Here is a 23,707-nt window from a genome sequence, read left to right on the forward strand (position 1 = left end):
AACTATTACCATAAATGCAGATGTTTCTCACTAGCATTTTTCGATTGTATAAGCAACTTCTTTAAAATTGAAACATTCCTATGTAACTATTTATTTAATCACTCTACACGTATATAACTATCAAACAATGTCGGAAATTAGTATATACACAAGGCCCTCCAAAATTCACCTCTTGTATCCTACCATGATGATCTCTAATTTTAAGCATGATCAGTGGATAAATTTGATTGCTACATTATGCAGAAACATGAAACTTTGTTCTTTTTTGTAAGTGGGGAGATATTGAATTCAAAACTTTCTACTTTTAATTCATTCTATCTTACTGTCCAATTTAATTCTCTTCCAAACATAAAACATTGTTTTTTCTTTATATTTGCATTTTGTCATACATTGGATTTGTGCCATGCGTTTGAAAGATTAGGTCATAACAATGTTTTAGACTTGGGACCAATGACTTCAAAATTCTCAGCTAATCGACCTCGTGCATTCATTGTCCATCCTTAGCAAGTTGCTTGAACAAGTACAACAATATCAAATGCCAAATGGATTACAAAACCTGGATATATATATTATAATTTCAACTTGTTTTTTCCATCAATTTTCGCTGGTTGGAGATGGTTCTTAATCTTGATTTTTAACCAAACTATCAATTCAAGATTGTTGAACTAGATTTATTTAATCTAGTCCATTCTTGTAAATAATTAATTTCACTTCTAGATTATTAATGATGCTTATGAACTTGCAGTTCAAGCAAATTACGTATTGGAGTGGGATGAATACTCAGCATATTTTACCGTCTTCTTAGCTATTCCAACCCCAACACACCCGCCCCCCCCCCCCCCCCCCCCCCAAAAAAAACCTTCCTCATATTGGACAAATGGTGTCTCGTAAGGTTATTGGCTGCATGGGAGCGGGTATTGAAGCTGAATAGGGGCGTAGAATAGTAAGAAGATCGCGTTCAACTGCACGAAACTGAGAAACCGCGGGGGGGAAGATTTTAGTATTTTACTTTTTACGGCTTTGATTTTTGAAAATTGAACTCGACATCTAATTTGACTTCAACTGCTCAGAGAACTAATTCCATGCAGTTTATTGGCTCGTTTGCTACGACGAGGTCCCTTATGAATATGATCTTGATTATGAATGTATTGTATTAAGAACATCAACAACTACTTTAAATAATGTTTTTCTAAACTACATTATACTTTGCTAGTTGGCTTGTATGTAAATAATGTAGGAAACGAGATGACTATTTAGGGCCAATATTTTTTTCTCAACTTCTGCACAAATTGGGAGAGTGATGAGGAATTCAGTTCCACTTTATAATAAATAACATTTAAGAAAATCATACACAAAAAGACAGAATTGAAGAGAATATAAAGGAGTACTTTATGGTGTTCATTAGCCACATCAACTAGAGGCAATTCTAGAGAGGGGCGGAGCCAACACTCTATGGTAAATGGGGTCAAATTTTAATACAGTAAAACTTGTTTTTTTGGTTGTACATTAAAACTTTGACAAAGCAAAAATTAGAATATAAAAATAGAAAAAGCATAAATTACTAACATTACATACAAATTATAATTGTACCATGCGAGCACTCATCTTCTGAAAAAGTTGCAAAATCAATTCATGAAGCTCGTGATTAAACACATCTTTTTCAATGTAAGTAACTGAAACTCTTGATTTTTTTAAAAAAATATTTTGCAAATACTGTCAACTTGATCTTCTTGATAGGGTGCATTTTAGTTGGATATTTTGGGCATTATTACACAATTGTTTGACTAAATATTTCATTAATTGGATGGATTCTACTCAGATATGATTTTGGTGCTAATTGCGGGAACTGATGCTCGAAAGTGCTTAAAAGTCAAAATTTAGAAAATTTGTCATACGTCGGCCACTTCAAGCAGTGGGGTCCGCTTGGGAAGCTGGAGAGATTAAATTGTAATAGACTTTATTTTATTTTATTGAGGGAGTCTCGTTTATTTTGAATAGTAATTTCAAATAAGAGAAAATCCCTTCCTCCATTTTGGTTGGGGGGGGGACTACTTGTTTTAGGGGATTTTCGTTTGGCTTAGGTTTTTTTTGGGGACTTTCGTTTTTTTTGCTTTTGAATTTGGGGAGGCCGTGGCTTTTGGTAGGCAATCAGGAGAGAAAGAAAGGCCACTATTGTTGACCTGGGTTTTCTTCTTCATTGTTGTTGACCGAATGAAAGGAACAAGAAACAGACATTCTCGTATGTTATTGTGAACGACTGAGAGAAAAAGCGACTGGGTTGACTTTTCTTTCCTTAGGTAAAGAATTGAAGTCCAGCCGCAATTGTGGACTTGTGGATCTTTGTTTTTCCTGCAGCTTGGACCAAATTGGTAGAAAGCATCAGGCTTCCATCGTATGTTTTGATTAGAAGCAACAGAGAGTGGCGATTCTCTTCGTTCTGTTCTTCACTCTGTCGGCCGGAATCGAGCGAGCAAATCTAACAATTTTTTCCAACTCTCCACGCATGGCTTGTTATCTAATTATGGGGAACTAAATCCCTAATTTTAGTTAAGGAGACAACTAACGAATTAGTTTAGTAATTACGGTGAGATTTAAACTATTTTTAATTATTTTTTTCATTTATTGATATTTATATGTTCTCTGCTTTTAATTACTATAACCTTGTGTATGATTGGTTAGTGCGCAATAATTAATTGTTCATATAGACTATTTTATTAAATAGGGGTAATTGAATCCGTAATTGTTCGTTATTTCTGTCTTAGTAGCAACTGGCGTAATTGGATTTATGTTAGGGGAACATACGATTTAGTTTAAACAAACCTTCGTAGCGTGTTTGTTAGTTAGGATTGGGCCTTTCTAATTATTAATGCAAGCTAGAAATTAAATCCTACGGTCGTACCTAGGGTTGTTTCCGGGTTAAAGAAATAGTTAACGATCGTACCTTAACTATCGAAAAATTAAGGAAAGGTTGGTTGTTTATCGCGTGCATGACAACTATAAATAATCTATTAATAAATATTGGAATTATCTGTGAATCGATGATCAGTGTATGAACCATTTATGAAGTATACCATTGGTTAGAGTTTCTCTAATTATTTCTTTTAATTATTTTCTGCATTTCATTTATTTAGTTGGCATTTAATCCCAAAATCCCCCATTAATCTTGACTTGAAAAGAAACAAATTTCTCCCCAATCCCTGAGGAGACGACCCTGCTTGCCACTGTCTACTAGTTAGTGAATTCAGTTAAATAATTAATTCTGATATATCGGATTAAGCAAACTCTTCAGAAATAGGATGAATCAAGTAACCCATTGCACACCTAGGGTCCCTGCTCCAGTACTAGCATTGATTATTGACTGCTTCAAGTGGTAGTTAGGTTTTATTTATTATTATTGCACAGGTTCGGCACCTGTCACTTCTGCAAGTTTATTTTAAGAAATTTGTCTATAACTTGTCATAAATAAAAATCATAATAACTTAATTTTGTATTATAAATAAAAAATTTAGCATCCACTTGAAAAATTCTTGTTTTTGGAAACTTTGAATTTGAAAGAATTTATTCATGAAATAACTTGAAATAAATTCAAAATTTTTGTGATGGTAACAATTATGAATTTTCAATTGTTTGGGGATCAATGTATATGGAAAAGAGAATTTGTTAAAATTTAGTGAGGTCAAATAAAATGCAACATTAAAATTTTCTGAATTTTCTAAGTCTAAAAACGAAATATTCGGAAGTTAAGTGGGATCAATTCACCCCACTTGCTTATTATGGCTTCGCCACTGATTCTAGACCTTCTTTAAGCCAAATATGTTGGACTTATACATTTTGTACTTAGAGAAAAGCATTCTGAAAATTTTCAATTTAAGCAATTTCTTATGGATTAATTCCACTCTTATCTTTAATGTTCTTAAGATTCATCTATCATTTTTTAAAATTGTCAGAATGTCTCAACTAACCATGCTGACAGTGAATGAAACTATACATGCTATATATATATAGACACACACATTGGAAAGTAATAGAGGCGAGGTGCTAGGTGTATATACAGATTTTGGTTGTAAGTTTTCATTAATCTTGTTCTAAATTACAGTGATTTGCCAAGCATTGATCATTTTGTAATGCGAAGCATTCGAAATAAAAACATTAAGATGCTATGTGAACCTAAGTGTGGAAAGTGTCCATAAATTAATAAAGTGAAAATCACCGAAAGCAGTAAGGTTCAAAGTGGAACTATAGCCTATTGGTAAACTTTTAGATGTAATCTTTGCATCATTCATTCCGAAGACTCCAACCCCCACCCTCCATATGAACTTGAAATATTGACCTCATATCTCTTAATCTCCTTTACCCTTAAAATTCTTCTCACTTAAGTACAATTTTTCATCAATTCTCCACATGAACTTGAGCTTGATTTAAGGAAGCTGTTCTTTCTTCTTTTTTTCTTTTTAAAGTTTTTGCAAACCTTGATTTCAAGGAAGTTGCTTTGAGGTGAAATGGCGAGGATATATGTACAGCTCAGTACTTCCCACACCAAACCACACTCAGGCATAATTTAATTTAGATCAGTAAAACACCAACCGCACACATGCATCTTTCCTTCACTAGAATTAATTGGACCGTCATCTTGATTGATTCAACATTATCATCCTTGGCGAATTTTAATTTTTAATCCTACAATGAAGATTTGTAAGCGTAGCAATAGAGGTCAGCAAGAAGAAATAATTTGCTCTTGTAAGCCATTTTCTCAACAACTATTGACTACCAGGTAAGTGACGTCCTGTGTGTGTGTGTGTGTGTGTGTTTTTTTTTTTTTTTTTAAATTTTTGGGTCACCCTTTTTTAGTTGGAAGACGCCACTAAGTAAGACTCATTTCCAAGTTTTCCAAAGTTGGAAATCAAGATTGTGATGTCTTATGATTTCTATTTATGTCTTAAATAAATTGAAATAGAAGTTAATTTGTTAATTAGCATAAAAATAAATAAAAGATCTGCTTGGCTGATTCTTATTATCTTATTAAGGAGAGACTTTCAGATGAAGAACGTGTATAATGATAATAAAAAACTTAATCCCATGGCTGCTAATTTCCACTAAAACGTTGGTCTCAGATACAAACCATGCATGCATTTTTCTTTCCCCTTGCACTTTCTTTATCCAGGGAATTGGAGACAAAATACCCTATAGAGTACTAACTGGTCAGATAACGGGAGACAGGATAACTATTGGACTTGTTCAAAATAAGCAAGCTGTAAAATCAAAGGGCACGTGAATCTATCAGCATTCATTATATAATTACAAAGAAGAACGATCTAAAGCAGCCAAATCTGCATCTCTTTTTTTTTTTTTTTTTTTAACATTGATTTTTCCAATTGTGTACAGTACAACAAATTGGCTAACATAATTCAGGCATCCCAGCACTTTTTTTTTTTTTTTTTTTAGTGTAAGGGAAGGATTCGAATCCATGACCTCTCACTTACACTCTCTCTGAATCATCTGACTCATTCCTTTCCCAGTAATTATTATTTGAGAACCAACATCTTTGTACGGTTATTATGTTGGTTTAATGTCTATGTAGAGTTGTTATTATTGGTTTTTTTTTTAAGTTGATACTTTCTCTATGATGGGAATGTATTGCGCAATGCAGATCTTAAACTTGGGAAGAAGATGGAAGCTGCAAAAAAAGTTGGTTATCCAAAAAAAATGCATTATTGTTTTGATGCATGTAATGATTTTCTATCACACATGCACAAAGCTAGCTTTTCACTCCGCGGCGTACTTCGATATAGAAAAGGACCAAAAATAACATTGTTCGCAAAATGTGACATATAAATATTTAAAGTACTCACCGTGTATTAAAACTAAAAGTGGACTCACGGTTTATATATTGTATGTTGTATATCGCATAAATGCGTATTGCACAAATGACAAATTTTATCTTTCAAAATGGGTGAAAAAAGGGTTAAAAAGAAGCAGAGAAGCAAAAGTCATGGTAGAGGCCTGGCATTAAGAAGGTTCTCCATTGCATTTTAATATTTCACATTTTTTACCGTCGTTGCTTTTATGAATTCTACATGATGTCTTGAATTCTACAAATGACGAAGTATTAATGATAATTATCAGTAAAAACAGACAGACTAGTACCTTATGGCGTCGCGTAAGCAGGTGGAAAATCTTCTTATTAAGCAGTAGTGGCAGTATAATTTTTCACTCCAGTTGAAGGGCATAGGAACGTGGTGGTGTAGAGAAATTCTGGTCTTACTTAGGCTGGAATCTTTTCCTTGGGATCCAAAGCACCGCGAATTCTAGAAAGCAGGCATAAAAGAAGGAGGTTCCTAGATAACTTTCTTGTGTTTTTAACTTCATGCTGGATGCAAGACTAAAAATAATTGAGAAAAGACTTTGACCTTCTAATAAGAAAAATGTCTTCCCTGATAGTATAAAAAAATAATGACATGTGTCGCTATATCCACAATATAAATGCCTGTGATTTGTTTCAATTTAAAGATACAGACAAGCAAAATCTCACATTTGTTTTTCTTTTGTCCATCTATCCTTCTGGATTGCATGGCGGCTTCTCCAGAGAACGGTGTAAAGAAAGGGGCATGGTCTAAAGAAGAGGACCAGATTTTGATTCATTATATGGGAAATCATGGCCTGGAAACTTGGAAGACAGTCTCAGAGCAAGCAGGCTTAAACAGGTGTGGAAAGAGTTGCAGGCTAAGATGGACCAATTATCTGAGGCCTGGCATTAAGAGAGGAGAATTCTCAGCTGATGAAGCAGCAACTATAATTTCTCTCCACAGAGAACATGGAAATAAGTATGTATCTTTCTGATTTTCAAGGTTTAATTATGACTAATTATGTGGATTAGATTGTACTGCATTTGTGTTAAGATGTTAATGTACTGAAAAACCTGGGATAATAATTGAGCTTAACTCCCGTTTTTTTTTTTGGTTTAAGGTGGTCAAGAATTGCAGCTCATCTTCCTGGACGAACTGACAATGATATCAAGAATTTTTGGAACACACGCTTGAAGAAGAAACTTCTCAGGAGGGTCATCAACCCGACAATTCACAAGCCAATTCCTGATTTTAATCTCCTCAACTTTGCTGATCAGGCTCAGCTCTTATCGGTCTCAGACAACCCTAATCTGGAAGCTGCACTGGCTAATAATGCTAATGAACTCATCAAAAACCAAATCCAAGTCCTTCAAAACATGTTGCAGATTATAAATCCAAATCCACTTCAATATTTTCAGGGAAATCTTGACTTGTATGAGCTTATTCAACTTAACGGGGTTTTTGACAGGACAACCACTGACTTGGCTCTTAATCCCTTACAAGCTCAGTCCATGATTGCAGGTTTCCGCAATGAATCTCCGGTACTACTAAACCAACAGCAGCCTTACACTTCAAATTCTTTGCCATGCTTTGATGGTGAAACTATCCCATGTCCGGTTCTTGATGACAACATTATTCACTCGGATAACATCTGCAATTCAGAATATTCTCTTCCGTCGGTAGTTTCAGCAGCCCCTGAAAGTTCGACTGTCAAACAAATGGAAAGTTTTTATGTATCTACAGAAGCACCTGAGCAGTACAGTGTCTTTGATGGTTGGGAAAATCTTGTGGATATTGATGAAGCCAGCGGTTCTTTTTGGAAAGACAATTTCGGTTTCCCAGCAGACGGTTGAGTATATAAGCAAACCATGCTATATTTATGTACGTTAATCAAACCTTTGTCCTGATTGGGAGCAAATATTATCAGCCAAGTTCAATAACAAGTCGGTAGGTGCAGCAAAAAGCCCTCCAGAACTAACCTTCGGCTCAGGGAGCCAAATCCTGTGTCCGATGTTCCACTATTTATGGGATAGTCTCTCCAAACAGTTGCAGTATCATTTGATTCATTTCATGTACATTCATGTGGGATAGTTATTGTTTTTAAGGCACCTTGGGGTAAGGGCACCATTTGTACAAATATGTCTTATAACTTCATCATGTAAGTTCAGTGTTGGCTATATATACATGCTGGTTTATCGAGGAACCCTCGGTCTTGTTACTTATAGTACTTGTATGGTTAATAAACTGTCGATGAACATTCATGAATCAGGATGCTCATTTGTGGATGGTTAGGCCATTCAAGTACCTAAATCACCTTTGAACAAATAGAGGAAAAAAATCTATTAGCCCCATCATATACCTTTATGGTTAAATAGATCAAACTATTTATTACCAAAATGATCTGAACTAAGTCTTGTTGAAAATGCCACTCGCTATCCTCAAGACCGAATTTTGTTTAGCGGCACTCAGATTGCATAATCCACTAAACAGCTGCATGGATGACTCGAATTATACATCAAGAAAACATCGAGCAATCTAAGCTCAAACCGTTACTTGAAGATTAAATTGATCCATATTAAGTAAAGAATTAATTTTATATACACTGTCACTGTCAGTGCAGAGATTTTTTTACACTAACAGATATATATATATGACACATAGATAAAAAATGAATTTAAAATTTAAACAGTAATAATTTGTCATTCATCTAAACCTCCTGCTTGTATAATCTTTACACTGAAAGTTATAAAAATTAATCCCTTCAGTAAAACTAATTTAATTCTATTTGGGGTGGTGCGAATGTTTACTGGTATTGGACTCCATCATGGGTAGTTGATTAGGCCGCATTGATGGGCCTAACGTGTTAGTAATACCAAAACGTCCTGCTGTTAGCCAATCTTGGGCTTCTGACCCTACCTACAATTGACCCAAAAGATTACACCCAAATCCAATTTTACTTTCAGCACAAATATTTTACGTTATGGAGGCTTGGTTTTTTGTTTTTTTGGGTCCCGTGGAGGGAAACTCTTTGGGCCGCCCACTCCATGGCTAAGATAGACTAGCTGAAAAGCCCCACAAGTGATCCGTTACGAAATATCAATAAACGAATAAACAAAATATAAACAACTTCAACTTCGAATGGTAGGATAGAAAGAACTAAAAAAATTCAAGCATGATGTCATTTTCTTGGATATAAACCATTCAAGCATAATGTTATCTTCTTGAATACAAACCATTGTTTTTCATGTTCATTCGAGCAATTGGTTTTGTTTACGAATCAGAAACTGTTAGTGCATATAAAATTTACTTTTATTCAATTGTTTAAACAACTTATTCAAAAACCAAAACTGTTCTTATCCTCAAATAACTATTCTAATTAGCAGTCTACATCATTACGAGTATCTAATGAAGGTAGACATTTAATGGCGTGCACCTAATCCTTACGAAATTCGTCCCTCCAAAGTAGTCGACCTGGTGGTGTAATCCCTAGTTAGGACATTCACCAGAGTTCGACCCTTGTAACAAAAATGAGGAATAACCCAACAAGCCAAATAAGGGTTGGGGCCTGAAATGGGTCGTTAGTAGAGCAACTGCGGACTAATTCCTAATTATATATATATATATATGTCTTCTTTTCCGAATTTCTTTCTTTTAACAAGTCCGATACAAATTCGCTACCAACCAATGAACCACCCTTAGCAACGTGAATTTCATAATATTTCGTTCTTAATTATCTTTTGTTTGGGCGCTGGCGTGATCGGTTGTTCCTCAAATTAATCTAGATCCTTTTACCAAACTTTTAACCCAAAAGTGTCGAACCAGATTTAATTAATCTGGTTCATTCTCATATACTAATTAATTTCACTTCTAGATTAATGATGATTATGGATTTACCATGATTCAAGCAAATGAGGTAAGGAACTCGGATGATTTCCTGCGTATCTCACCCATTTCCTAACCACCCCCGCTCGTACTATTGACAAAATAGGATTAGTGATGTCAAAATTGTTGATTAGGGGGCATAAATAACCTTAAAATAACTTTAATGGAGAGGTCAAGCAAGATGGAAATTCAGCAAAAATCCTACTTCTTCTTCTTTAATTAATTAATAATTAGGTAATAAAATTATTTTTGTGCCGTAAAATTATTGGCTGCATGGAAGCTGGTTGGATAATACGTAAATTGCTTTCAAGTACAAGAAACTGACGAGGCAGTGAGACATTACCAGCTCAGGTGAAAAGCCTCGCGATTTTACTTGTTGCTGAATTAATGTTTGAATTCCATAATTAAATTTAACTTTTGCTGTTAAATTGGTATACTCCATCTGCTGTGACGTTATTTCTTGAAAATTTTAGTCTGATTTGGGAGTGTGTATATGTGTGTGTGTGTGTGTATATATAGATACACACAAGTATATATGGTCTTTTTAATTAGCTATCCTTTTCTTTGTTCCCCAGAAATAAAACTACCCTATTCTCACGATGGAAATAAACCGGCAAAACTACCACAATTTCCTCGGATGACGGGTCCCAAGCTTTTGAGAAGCTGAATTTGGGAGACGATAATCATCAAAAGGTCGACACCACTGACCCCGACATTCTTTATGTTGCCTTGAGTGGGGGTGAGGATGTACCACCCCTGGTGGTTCCAAGTACAAGTACAAGAACAGAAACGAAAACCACGATGCCTCAAAATCCAGTGTCACCTTTCAAAGATGTGTTCGAAGAGGTTAAATGGGAAAAATTACATGGTACACTTCCCCGACCACATCAAATTAGTTTTATTCGTTCAAGTATAACATGCAATAACGACAAAAATGAAGAAGAAGAAGAAGAAGACGATTCACAACGCGACAAACACAAAGATCAAGACCAGAATTTAGTACAACAGCAATTTACCCAAGTGATTTCAAAGAAAGCGAGAAAACAACTTTCAAAAAAAGGTAAAACAATGCAAACACGTCAAGATCTCAAATCAAATTCCAATGCTCACTCGCAGTCACACAAATGTGGAGCACTCTCGTGTGGATGATTTCTTTGGATTGATATGTTATGTCTTTACAATTCCTTTATATGTGTGTTTTATTTTCCATCATTACATGTTTCTTTTTCTTTAACAGAGGTCAGGTTTGGCCCCCCTCTAATTTGATGTATTTTTTATCGGTTTTTAATATATTAAGGGATGGTAAAAAAAAAAAAATTTTGTTCAAAGTAGGTGGGTTAACTTTCTAAAAAAAAAAAAAAAAAAAAAATTTCCTCGGATGACGACAGATTTAATATTTTACTGGTCATAGGGGCGTTTATTTTATGATTATATGATTGTCTGCTAACTGAAAGCTGTTTCTATTTCTCTTTGGGTGGTTAGAAAATCAGTTGATACCATTTGACCAATCGTTTCTTAACTTGAAATTATTGGACACAGTTATTTATATATTGCTGATGAGGAAGAATATTGAACATTCTTAGGTAATTTTGTTAATCTCTTTTTTTCCTCTATTGACAATTTCTCAATTTAAATACAAGTTTCTTTCTCGTGTTTTCAATTCTCTTTTTTTCAAATGAGAGTTCACAAGAGTTAAATTCACCAATATTATTAATTCTCAATTCCCATCTTAAATTTACTAAAAACTTATATATTAGTAAGCAAAACTACTCGTAAACAATTACCTCCGCGGTTTAATTTCTTTTAATTAATGAGCTAAATTGTGTTACTAATTACTTTTTTTTTCTTTCCGGTTAGCAACACCTGATAATTAATAAACTTTGTTTTGTTTTCTAGGATCGATAATGCTAATTTTTAATGTACTTAATGGATGAAAAGGTTGAAATCCTACCAGTTTTAATTCTAATCAATTTGTTTCACTTACACAGGTGACTTGGAAAGATAGAAGAGCGGGGTAATTTATTTTCTCACATTCATTTAACCTAGAATTTCAACATGTTAGCAAGATTTTTATTTACTTTTTGACCTTTGCCAGGCAGGATCTAAGTGCTGTTAGATTTTGTTTCCTAACCCCAGAAGTAATTATAGACAACAAAGTCTTTAATGCCGACAGGCTAAACAAATCAATGTTCAAAAGGGCAGTTGGCCATAAGCAACATGACGAAGGCATTGATATATACCAAATAATTCAAAGTACTTGGAAGTTGACACATTTACAGAACGGAAAATGTTATTTGCTCTCTCATTTTTGTTAATTAATCACATTTTTACTATCATTTTAATTATATAATTTTCATTTATTAGACTATATGATAAAACAAATGATCGATAGAGCGTAAACAACAAAAAATAGAATGCAAATAACATTTCTGTATAAAGAATTCTGCACAGGTTGAAGTAAATGAACCATGAAACAAAGCTAGACGTTCCAATACTTTACCAATAAAACTATAGTCGAAATGAACATTTCTTCTGGGAATAATGCAATCACAATACAGTCCAATATGAGTTGAAGAGTATTGAGAAAGAACTTTTTTAATGAATGTTTGGTGGGGACTCATTAATTCACTTTATTCGTACATAATTTACTATTTGAATGCACAGATTAGACAATGTTTTGTTTCAGTAAAGATTCGGTTAATAACATAAATTTAATTTAATTTTTGTTCGGAAGATAAATTTGAGAGAGCAGTTGGATAATTAACGTTAGATTTGAAGTAAGACTTTCAGTTCAAGCAATTTCCCCTCCGTAGACTTTTACAAAGGTACTTCACATCATCCCCAACTCCCTCAAGCCATGCACCCCTCCCTCCAGCCAGGGATTAAAAGATAAAAATAAAAAATAAAAAATCATTTTCATTTTCATTTTTAACCACAGCACATACATGAATTTGCACTTTCAACTTCAAAATCAATTCACCAATAACTGGTTTTTTTTTTTTGAATTATAAAAATATTAGAAACTTAGGCACTTTTGTAGCAAACAGTCAATCTACTAGTGCCACAATATTGTTGAATAAAACAACATTATTCATCTGCTAGTTTGCATAATCCATACTTGATTTAAGGAATCTTTTTCCATAAAATGTAATTTATTTGAAGGTAATGCTTTCAGGATTAGTATCTCCAATGCTTAATCAAATTTGGAAATCTATTTGACTACTCAAACTCAACAAATGCATCTCCCTTCTCTAGTTGTTTGGATGACATCTCCATCTCTTAATCCTTTCATCACCATCGTGGTTCACAATTTTTAGTTTTTAATTCTGCAGTGAAGACTTGTGAATGCAGCCAAAGTGGTCAGATGGCAAAAGATTATTTTTGTCTTGCAAGCCATTTTCTCAACGCTGATTGATCACTAGGTTAAGTGACGTCCTATTTCTCTCATTATTATTCTTGATTCTAATTTTTAGTTTGAAAATGTCTGCTGTTGTTAAGGAGCACAAGTAACCCCTATTAAGTCTTAAACACTTCCAAACCACGACATTATATGCCTTAAACAGCGATTATGTCTTCAAAGTTGGGCGAGGAGAATAATAAACAGCCACTAGTATATGAGATGATTTCTTTAGAGAAAAGATAAATAAAACAAATATCTACTTGGCTGATTCCCATTATTCTAATAATGACAATCTTTCCACTGAAATCGGCAAACTTAACATCTAAGGTAATCCTACAGGAGAACCCCAAAAGGCGTAATTTTTGGAGCCTCTTATGGAACTTAAATCCTAAACGCACAGACCCCAACAGATCGATATGGGACGCTGGACGGGGAAACAGGGAGGTTGCTACTAAGCCCACTAATAGAACCCACCCCACTCTGATTCTAATAATGACAATCAACTTAGCATATCTAATATTAGCCTCTTGTCACAACTAAATGATAGTACATTGGCCAATGCATGTTTTTAACCGAACTTTCTAATATTTTGTGAGGTGAATAAAAACTCGAGATTGAAACTTTGACCTCAACATACGAGGAAAAGTCGAACGAAATACAAAGAAGATGCAAGAATTTGGTGGATTTGTTCAAAGTGCTTGCAATTTTGTAAAGTTCCAAGATTAGTGGGCAAGGTTTTTCTCTAAATGGGATTCACTAACAATCACAAGTTTATCTGCAAATGCAAGCCAACGTTGAAATGCAGATTCGGATATGAAATATAAAAGACATCCCCTGACCATCACGTTGCATGGTAATGCTTTTGCTTTGCTCTTTTACTATTTAAAAAATTGGAGACATTTTTTTTATGGGAAAATTAGAGACAAATTGGTCAAACTACGCAACTCTTTAATCAAATATAAAGAAATCGTCAAATGGGAAGATCTATATTCGACATATAGATGATTTGTCTATTTAATTATTTTACCATAAAACGGTGTAATTCAGGTAGCACAGCATTTTTTATTTGAAGTATCATTGTCCCGCGGCCACAGTTTTCTAATTCTTTGCATATGCTAATTGGTTGTCTCCCTTTCATGAGAATCCATTACGTATTGCAGATCTTATGAAGGGGAAAAAGATACGGGAATTATAAATAAAGTTGGTTATCCACCAATTACAAAGACATCCAACGCGCATTTCATACAAGGCGAATTTGGCACATTTGTAGTCACATAAATGATTTGAGAGTACATATCTGTCTAGGTGTGTCTGTCACTATATATATATATATATATATATATATATATATATATATATATATATATATATATATATATATATAAAACTTAAGTAGCCTAAAATAATTTATACATCACACTAGAGCAATTAGTGAGGTAATATTTCATATGATATGCATTAACGCTGTGACCTGCTTGTGTACGAGTAATTAGCACGAATGTGATTTCTTTTTTTCTTCCTAGCAAAAAAAAAAAAGAAAAGGAAAGAGAAAATGGATTAAAAGGAATAAAAGAAGAAAAACATATAGTTGTGCATAGCTGGAGAAATATAGAGAGGGAGAAAAGAAATTGGAATCTGAGCTTGAGTTGGCGATTTGTTGAATCTATTTCTGTTTAGCTCTATGCTGTTTTGCTTTTGCTTGTATTTAGGGTCTGTTTGTTTCGACTGAAAAGATTTTCCAGAAAAATATTTTTTATGATTTCCGCTGTTTGGCTTAATTTAGAGCTAAGAAAATGATTTCTCTTGTAAAATCTTGTCCATAAGTAGGTGTGAAATAATTTCACTTATAAACTTGCTGAAGTTATTTTCCACCCTCTAATCCTGTCCCTTTTGTCCATAGTTACATTCATCAACATAAGAAGTAAAAGGCCATAGGAAACAGTTCCTATGGGATTGTTTGACATCTTTTGGCAAAACACCGATCCTGTCATCCCCCTCTATTCATTCCATGTTATTTCTCCTCTCACGCAAATGCAATCCAACCTATCGCACATCCCATTGCATCTGAAACAATTAAGATCTATGGAAATAGGGAGGATCTAGAGAGACAAAACAAGGAGATTGGCAGCATAAAAAAAGAAGAGATCTTAGAGAAACTTTTACAGGAGGAAGGAAGTCTTTTAAGATTGGCCACGGAAGAGAGAGATATGAACTAATTCTATATATTATCACTAACAAGGTCCAACTTTTGCTTTGGAAATTTCAATATGAGATCTTCTAGATCTTTGAAAGAATTTTAGCGGTAAAAATATTCTTGTGAAAATTGGTTTTATTTCATTGTCATCTTCAATGTCTTATGACTGATTATGGTTGACTTGGAAAACTGATATTGATCATTCATGTGTCTATTGCTTTAATCTCTTCTCAGTCAGGGAATGATGGCAGGAATTGATGAGGAATTGAATTGAATTCCTTTAATCTCTTGATACGGTGAGGAATTGAATTAATTACTCATGAGGACAAATGTTTTTCAAAATTAACCAAACAGATGAAAATTAGAAAGAAAACAAAACTTTTTCAAGAAAAAGACTTCCCATGAAATTATTTTTCCAAAGAAAATATTTTACAACCTACCAAACAGACCCTTAGTGTAGCTTTTGTTCCTTCAGAGCTGTGCTATGTTTGAGGGTTTATCCTTTTTCTTGAGTTTGGCAATAAAATTGAGCTTAAAAAAACATTTTTTAAGTGCAAATAGGAAGTTTTGAACTCCCGATCTCTCACTCACATTTCTTTCTTTCATACCATTCAAACCAAAAGAACTTATAATTTGAGTGTTCCTTGTATAGTAGCTTAGTTGGTGGAGGGAAGATAAACTATGCACAACAGTCACATTCAAAATAAGCAGTTAGAACTAGAGACATTTGATTTGTACATAAATGAATCAAGACTGAATGGAATAATATGTGAATGTAGTCGTAAAATGACAAAATTGATGACATTTTGGTAGATGTGAATGCAAAGTCTTCTTTCTTTCTAGATGCTTGAAAAACTGAAGAAAAAAATAAAACACAATTATGGCCACTTCTCTAAAATTTAATCAATACCAACATGGTGAGCTACAAACTATACCAACTCTTTGAGCTATGATACATGTGCTTAGCTTAGACAAAACCTAGAATTGATTTGGCAAAAGGGCAGTCGAAAATAATCTCAAAAACCAAAAGCCCGTTTAGATCGTAAGTTTTCTAAAATTTTTTTTTTAAAAAAATATACTATAATATCGTGATGTATATAAAGTAAAAAGATAATTGAAAAATATGTTGAAAATTTTTTATTTTATTTTATGAAAACTCGCAACAATCCAAGAAGGGCCCAAGATTTTTAAGGTAGCACTAAGGTAAAAGCAACAATACATGTTCGCTAAAACGTATTAAGCAAGTAACTTAGGTGTAATAACGAGATACTTGTAATTCTAGTGTTGCCTTGGAAGTCAGCACTGGGCGAGTACAATTGAAAAGCACACATGACAAATGGCCCTCTAGGCAAAAGGCAAAGTCTTATTTCTTCTCTTGTGGTCTAGACAAATTTCCAATCTTCTTTTCTTTGGTCGTCTAAATCGATAGAACCGATGTAAAAGTAGTACGCAACTTCCGTGCACCGAAGACTTGTTACAAGAATGTGTTTTTGGATTGCAAGTTTTCAAAGAGAAATTGTTACATTTTTTGTGGACATATTTTTTAATCATATTTTTATTTCACATCTATCAAATTATTACAGTAATTTTTCTACAAAAGTCCAGAAACATGCAATCCAAACAACGCCTCACTGGAGCATGTATAAGCTGGAAAATTATCTGAAGGGTAATTTTATGGATTTTTTTTTTCGGTGAGGTAATAAAACTTGCATACACGGATTCTTCAGAAAACTATCTAGAATCGAAATGAATATATACATGCATAAACTCTCTACTATCTGAAATGAAAAAATGAGATTATTTTCAGTATGACAAATTTGTGGAGGATACATTAATAAAGCAATCAATGAAAAGGTTAATTGAACCACGGTCATCAAACTATTTCAAATATTTTGGTAATTTCATTCATTGAACTTCTAAATGTCTATTGATTTTTATTTTTGAAAAATAAACCAAGATGCCCTTGGAATGGTAAGATTGGACGTGGCATTAACTGAAGCAAATTAACAAAAGTGGCCCAAGTAAAAAATAAAAAGAAGAAATTTTGCAGTAGTTCACAATTACTGGATCACTTTGCTTGACCGAACAGATAACAACAAACAAGAAGCAATTAGAAGGAAAGTACTATTTACACAAATAATTTCACTATTGACTTGCTATTTCTTGGTCGTACTAACAAGAATTGTCCATCATCAAACTTGGTGGAAAAGGTAGAAAAAGGTAGAAGTAAAAGTCCTGATGGACAGCTTTCAACATACGTGTTCGAATGAACTGTTGAGAAAGTTCTGTCCACACAATGAAAGCGATACTGTCATTACCTAAACCTTATTTTAATTTCTATATGCAATTGGTTACGAGAAGCCTAGCTCTTCCTTCTGTAGAGGACTTCAAAAACAAACAAGAAACAAGAGGGTTGCTAGACGACTTTTTCTGGTTTTTCCTTCAGTTTGGAAGCAACACTTAAAATAACTGAGAAAAAGATTTTGACCTTCTCAATGAGAATTCCATCATAAAAGATTATGTTATCTCTCTTTACATCATATATATATAACTGTGATCTGTCCCAGTTTACCAATACATTGGATCAATATATCTCCTGTCTTTTGTATTGTTCGTGTCCTTCATCCTTGCAGGATGGCGAGGTCCCCAGAAAATGGTGTAAAGAAGGGGCCATGGTCGATTGAGGAAGACAAAAAATTGATTGAATATATTGAAAAGCATGGCCAGGGAAACTGGCAGACTCTTCCCAAGCAAGCAGGCTTAAATAGGTGCGGCAAGAGTTGCAGGCTAAGATGGACCAATTACCTGAGGCCTGGTATCAAGAGAGGAGGCTTCTCAGCTGAAGACGAAGCGACCATCACAGCCCTCCATAAACAACTGGGAAACAAGTAAATATCTTCTTTTACCTTTTGTCATTTTATTTTTATCAACGACGAAAACCTTTGACAGTCAAATTTCGTGTTCCTTGTGGAACAATTAGGAATATTGGGCTTAACCTTGATATTTAACATGTGGTTTAGGTGGTCAAGAATTGCAGCTCACCTTCCTAGACGAACTGACAATGAAATCAAGAATTTTTGGAACACGCATTTGAAGAAGAAGCTGCTAAGGAAGGGCATTGACCCGACAACTCACAAGCCAATTCCTGATTTTAATCTCCTCAATCTTTCTCAGACTCAGCTCTCATCAGTTTCGAATCTGTACAATGTCATCAGTCCTTTGGATACTGCTCTTAACTTTCAAGCAAGTGCTAATGACTTGATCAAGTTCCAACTCCTCCAAAACATGATGCAAGCTATAAATCCAAATCCTCTTCCATATGTTCAGGGAAACACCAACTTGGCAGATCTTATCCAACTTAACCGGATTTTCAATGGGGCAAACACCGACTTCACTGTTGATCCCTTACAAGCACAGTCCATGACTGCAAATTTCTGCAATATTTCTCCACTACTGAATCAACAACAGACTTCCACTTCACATTCTTTGCAATGCTCAGATGGTGAAATGATTCCAGGTCCCATTCGTGATGACAACGTTAAAGTCCCCAGCAACGTGTATAACTCAGAATATTCTCTTCCATCATTATTTTCAGCAACCCCTGAAAGCTCCGTTGTGAACCCACTTGAAAACTTCATGCACACTTCCATACTCGCAGAAGCACCTGAACAGTCCAATGTCTTCGATGCTTTGGAAAGTCTCGTGGATGATGAAGCCAGCAGTTCGTTCTGGAAAGACATTTTGGGATGAGTTTTCTTCCCAGTCTTGCAACTGAAGGTTTCAGAGTAAATAAACATACCACCAAGTGGTAATACAAATTATGCATGTTAGATAAAGTCTTCTCGTGCTTCCGTTTGCCTGTTGGGAACTTGGTCGGGAGCAGAACCACCAGGCAGGGTGGTCGAGAATTATTCCCCTATTAACTTTGGCTCAGAGGAGCCAAAATCTCGTGAAAATCCTACTTATTTATGGAGTCATCTCCAAATTTGTTGCAGCATCATGCCACCATGGATGATAATGTTCTTCTATGGCACCATGAGGTGTGTCTGCCTATGTAAAAATACACCTGACTACTACGTGTATATCATTGTTCGTGAATATAGATTCGGTTCCTTATAGAAAGTGATTACTGCAGAGTTGTTCTTCATTCAGGACAGTCTTAAACTTCGTGAATATTTAAGCCTGAATGCATCTATAGTTGGTAATAAGATAAATTTTCCTTTATGTATTGGTTGAGGATAGAAAAATCTTCGCTTCATTGACTTCGTTAATAACAAAATCTTCGTTATAGATAAGATTTGTTAAAACGATATCTATGTGAGAAAGACCGTAACTCAAGTTTAAGCACTAACTATCTGTGTTTTTCTTGCGTTGCAGTTGTGCTGCCTGTAAAATTCCCTCTTGCTCATCATATTCTGGGCCATGTAACTTGAGTGTCGGATTGCCTTTTCCATTATGCACTTAACAATATTTGTCCATTTCACCTCTACAACCACACAAGTGGTAGAATTTCTTATAATTACGTACTGATAGAATTTCTTAATTCACACATTAGGATTATTGTATTTGGTCATTTAGGCTGCACAAAAATATTATAACATTCTCTTATTTGGACAAATAACCACATAAATCGTGATAATATAGAACATATAACAGAGTAGAATGGCCACAATAATTATCATGAGGCAGCTGTCCATCTTAGCAAGAAGCTTCTATTCCATATACTTTATTCGGTCGGCCTTTTTCTGTTTTTCATCAAGTATTGTAATTATCCTATATAGTTGGTCATATATCAATTTTGATATCCATATTTCATTTCATGTATCAGAATCTCAACAGGTTAATGTAAACAATCCTAATAAGGAAGAAATAGACAGTAACTATTATATCTATTTGATCGTCCGAATATTAGTCCTGTACGACATCTTGCGATACCATACAAGAGCAAACATGATGCACTATTTTACACTTGCTCAGTCAATTATTTAATCAATGATAGTAAAACTCCATGGAACAAACTAATATGTTTCCAAAATTTTTTTGGTGCTAATGCATTCATCAATAGATATGCTTAAATGTACACCTTAAAATTTATGTATTATTCATAGAGTAATGTAGCAGTTAATTCACCTTGATGTGCTTAAATCCATTAAAACTCTTTTCGTTCTATAATAGAAAACAATAGTGAAAAACCTCGATAAAACATAAACAACTCAATTAATCACAAATAGTTAGAAGCATTATGGCAAATATGAAATTAGCTAATGAGTTCCTTATTAGTGATATGAACATGAAGATAACTCTGCCGACATCCTTAAATTATAAGATCAAGAATCATATATAACGTAAAGGTGATATATCCTCAATAACTATATCAATTTACTTAATTGAACGCTCACTTTTTTTTTTTTGCATTGTTTAGTACTAAGACCAAGAAAAATGCATAGGCATTTTTTGGTTTTTTCCTCTCCATGTATCTATTATATTTGTGTGAGTGATGGGTAAATATTGGGCTACAAATGAATCCAATGACTAGCAAGTGTTCACGAGCCGACCCGGTCAAAAGTCAACTCGAATTCAATTAACATTGAGATCGAGTCAAGTTCAAATCAACTAAGTTGAGCTATCAAACTCAAGCTGAGCATAGAGAAACTCGATTCATTAGCTTGCAGGTATATATACATGTGTGTTTGTGTATATATAAATATAAATATAAATATATATGTATGCATGCATATATATTATTTTAATAGTGAAATTACACATATATTCCTAATATTTTTATTATTTATTAAGAAAAATAAATATTTTATTCATTTTTAAAAATAAAATAATTATTTTTAAGCTCAATTTCAAGTACGACTAGGCTCGAATTTGAGATCGAACTTGAGCTCAAATTTTATATTAAAAGCTCTTGAGCTTGATTTCAAGTTCTAAGTTCTAACTTGATAAAATTGAGTCAAGACTCAACTCAATTTGATCAAAACTCGACTCGCCTCATTTAAAACCCTAGATAGACATACAAACGTAGATTAGATGAAAGAGCGGAGAAGCAAGAGTCCGTGCATATTAGAGTTCAAACCCCTTCTGGAGTTTAGAGTTATAGATAAATTCAAACTGTATAAGACTATTATTACAAATAGAACTGAAATAGGTGTCATAATTTCCTCTAATTATTTATCTATTTTTGAAGTCTGTAGTTGCTTTTTCTTTTCTTTCATTTTTAATTGCTTATTCATAGGTATCTACATAACTATTTATACTTTTAATAACTGAAAAAATATATTCACTTATACACTAAGAATGCTGTACCGTGGTAATGTAGGCCACACAAAAATATTCTAACATTACTTACAAATCAGAAACTATTTAGGTCTTCAATTGTTTAAACAACTGATTCAAAATTCAAATATGTACTTACCCTCAATTAATTATTCTAAGTATTAGTCTAGATCACTATAACTATTGAATAAAATCGACATTGTATTGTACACTTGATCTTTAAAAATTCACTTCATATTACCCTACCCTTTAAACCTCTAATTTAAAGCATGGATAAACATGATCATCATTTAAAACCCTGGAACTAAATTATGTTTGAGTAAAAATATATGTTTTCTTACATAGTATTTTCTACTGTATAGAATATCTTTCTTTATTTATTCCCTTAACAAATTTGAAGAGCCACCATTAGCTAGATAAATTTCTTCATCTTTCATTCTTAATTTACTTTGGTTAGGGGATGGCTATTGGGTGTTCCCAACCTAGATCTTTTCATCAAACTTTTAACCAAGAAGTGTTAGACCAGGTTTGATTAATCTAATCCATTCTCTTAAGCTAATTACTTTCACTTATAGGTTAATGATGGTTGTGGACCTACCATTTTCAAGCAAATCAGGTAAGGAACTCGGATGAACTTCAGCAAATCTCACCAATCTTCCTAACCACTGCCTTCGATCTATTGACAAAATGGGAGCGCTGATGTCAAAAGTGTTGATTAGAGGGGCATAAAGAACCTTGAGATAACTTTAGCGGAGGTCAAGCACTACGGAATTCGGTGAAATTCTGCTTCTACTGTAAATTATTACTAATCAGGTAAATAGAATATTTTTGTGCCATAAAGCTATTGGTTGCATGGGAGTTGGTGGGATAATACGTAAATTGCATCCAAATACAAGGAACTGACGAGGCTGGAAGATAGTACCAGCTCGGGAGAAAAGGGTCAAGAAAAATTTGGGACTGGCATTCCTATCCGTATTTGAAATTTGTCATTAAAGAAAAAGTGTCATGATTTCTCGAATTTGGGACAGGACTGCAATCATACCTGAACATTTCACTGTCTTGATTGGTCAAGAAAAAATTGTACGATTCAGATTACGAGCTGTACATCAATTTTAACATTGTGCGTAAGACTCATAAAAGATGAATTAAATTTACATTATTTTCAAATTAATTTACATCCTAAACATATGCATTTACATTTTATCCAAATACATGAAACTGTCTGGACGGTTTTCACAGGTGACAGTTCCAACCTTTGATCTTGATCTTGATTTCTCTCGTCACTGAGTTAGTGTTCGAATTCCATACGTAAATTTAACTTTGCCCACTCAACAACATGGCCAAGATTTTGACTCATATTGCCATTCAATTGGCATATGTGCTATCCAGGAGGCGACATTATTTGCACATCATTTTCCACCCCTTTCTTTGACAATCAATCTTGTGATTTGAATTCTTCTCGACTTGTTCCTGATTGGCAAATAGGAGCATTTTGCTCACCCAATTACTAAGTTCTTTCACCTAATTATTATTTTGTTCCAAAACCGAGTATATTGATAAGAATTCAATTGTTTTCTGAAAATCAAAGCACTCTGTGTTTCCTGTCGACCAGGATCCTATATATGTTTATGGTCGCTTTAACTATAATTTTTAGCGTAGGGCAAAATAAAATTACCCTTTTTTGTTTGCACAAAAAAAATTCACATACAGTGAAAAGAATTTCTAGCTTATAAAAAATATGCAGAAAGATGAGAAGAATAATCACACAAAAAATATTTAACAATTTTGTTAACTGGAATTTCAACAATAAAACTCATGAATAATAATTTTAGAGACTTTCCTCTGTTCTCACAATTCAACTCTTCAAGTAATGTTCCAACACAACTAGTATGTATAGATTAATCAACCAAAACCAAGACTAAGTTGGACAACTAACTCAAACATCACCGCCGACTTTGTTTAAGCCTACGAGTCTTGGAAACCTTCCTCTGGGCTTAAGTTAATGAACTTGAAACTCGAGATCAACTAGAACTATTGACTACGATGCAAACATAAAAACTAGCAAAATCTAAGAAAGACTCAAATAGTGCTATATTCCTATGTGGC

At 33.9% G+C, this 23,707-nt stretch overlaps 2 protein-coding genes across 2 annotated transcripts; both read left to right on the forward strand.

Annotated features, from left to right (window-relative positions):
• Positions 1–6,567: 6,567 nt before the first annotated feature.
• On the forward strand, positions 6,568–7,696 carry LOC113707101 (transcription factor MYB41-like). The gene is made up of 2 exons (XM_027229262.1): positions 6,568–6,821; positions 6,964–7,696. Exons 1-2 carry the CDS (start codon positions 6,568–6,570, stop codon positions 7,694–7,696), a joined length of 987 nt encoding a protein of 328 aa, XP_027085063.1.
• A 10,222-nt stretch (positions 7,697–17,918) lies between these two features.
• Positions 17,919–19,453, forward strand: LOC113705337 (transcription factor MYB41-like). The gene is made up of 2 exons (XM_027227151.2): positions 17,919–18,207; positions 18,340–19,453. Exons 1-2 carry the CDS (start codon positions 17,954–17,956, stop codon positions 19,067–19,069), a joined length of 984 nt encoding a protein of 327 aa, XP_027082952.1. The 5' UTR covers positions 17,919–17,953; the 3' UTR covers positions 19,070–19,453.
• The last annotated feature ends 4,254 nt before the right edge of the window (positions 19,454–23,707 follow it).

The sequence above is a fragment of the Coffea arabica genome, chromosome 8c (genome assembly GCF_036785885.1).
Source record: "Coffea arabica cultivar ET-39 chromosome 8c, Coffea Arabica ET-39 HiFi, whole genome shotgun sequence".
Classification (NCBI taxonomy): domain Eukaryota; kingdom Viridiplantae; phylum Streptophyta; class Magnoliopsida; order Gentianales; family Rubiaceae; genus Coffea; species Coffea arabica.

Excerpts from the sequence above, each read along its gene's own strand:
- LOC113707101 (XM_027229262.1), top strand. The coding sequence starts at position 6,568 with ATGGCGGCTTCTCCAGAGAACGGTGTAAAGAAAGGGGCATGGTCTAAA. Across the intron at positions 6,822-6,963 it reads CACAGAGAACATGGAAATAA|GTGGTCAAGAATTGCAGCTC; the intron begins GTATGTATCTTT and ends TTTTGGTTTAAG.
- LOC113705337 (XM_027227151.2), top strand. The coding sequence starts at position 17,954 with ATGGCGAGGTCCCCAGAAAATGGTGTAAAGAAGGGGCCATGGTCGATT. Across the intron at positions 18,208-18,339 it reads CATAAACAACTGGGAAACAA|GTGGTCAAGAATTGCAGCTC; the intron begins GTAAATATCTTC and ends CATGTGGTTTAG.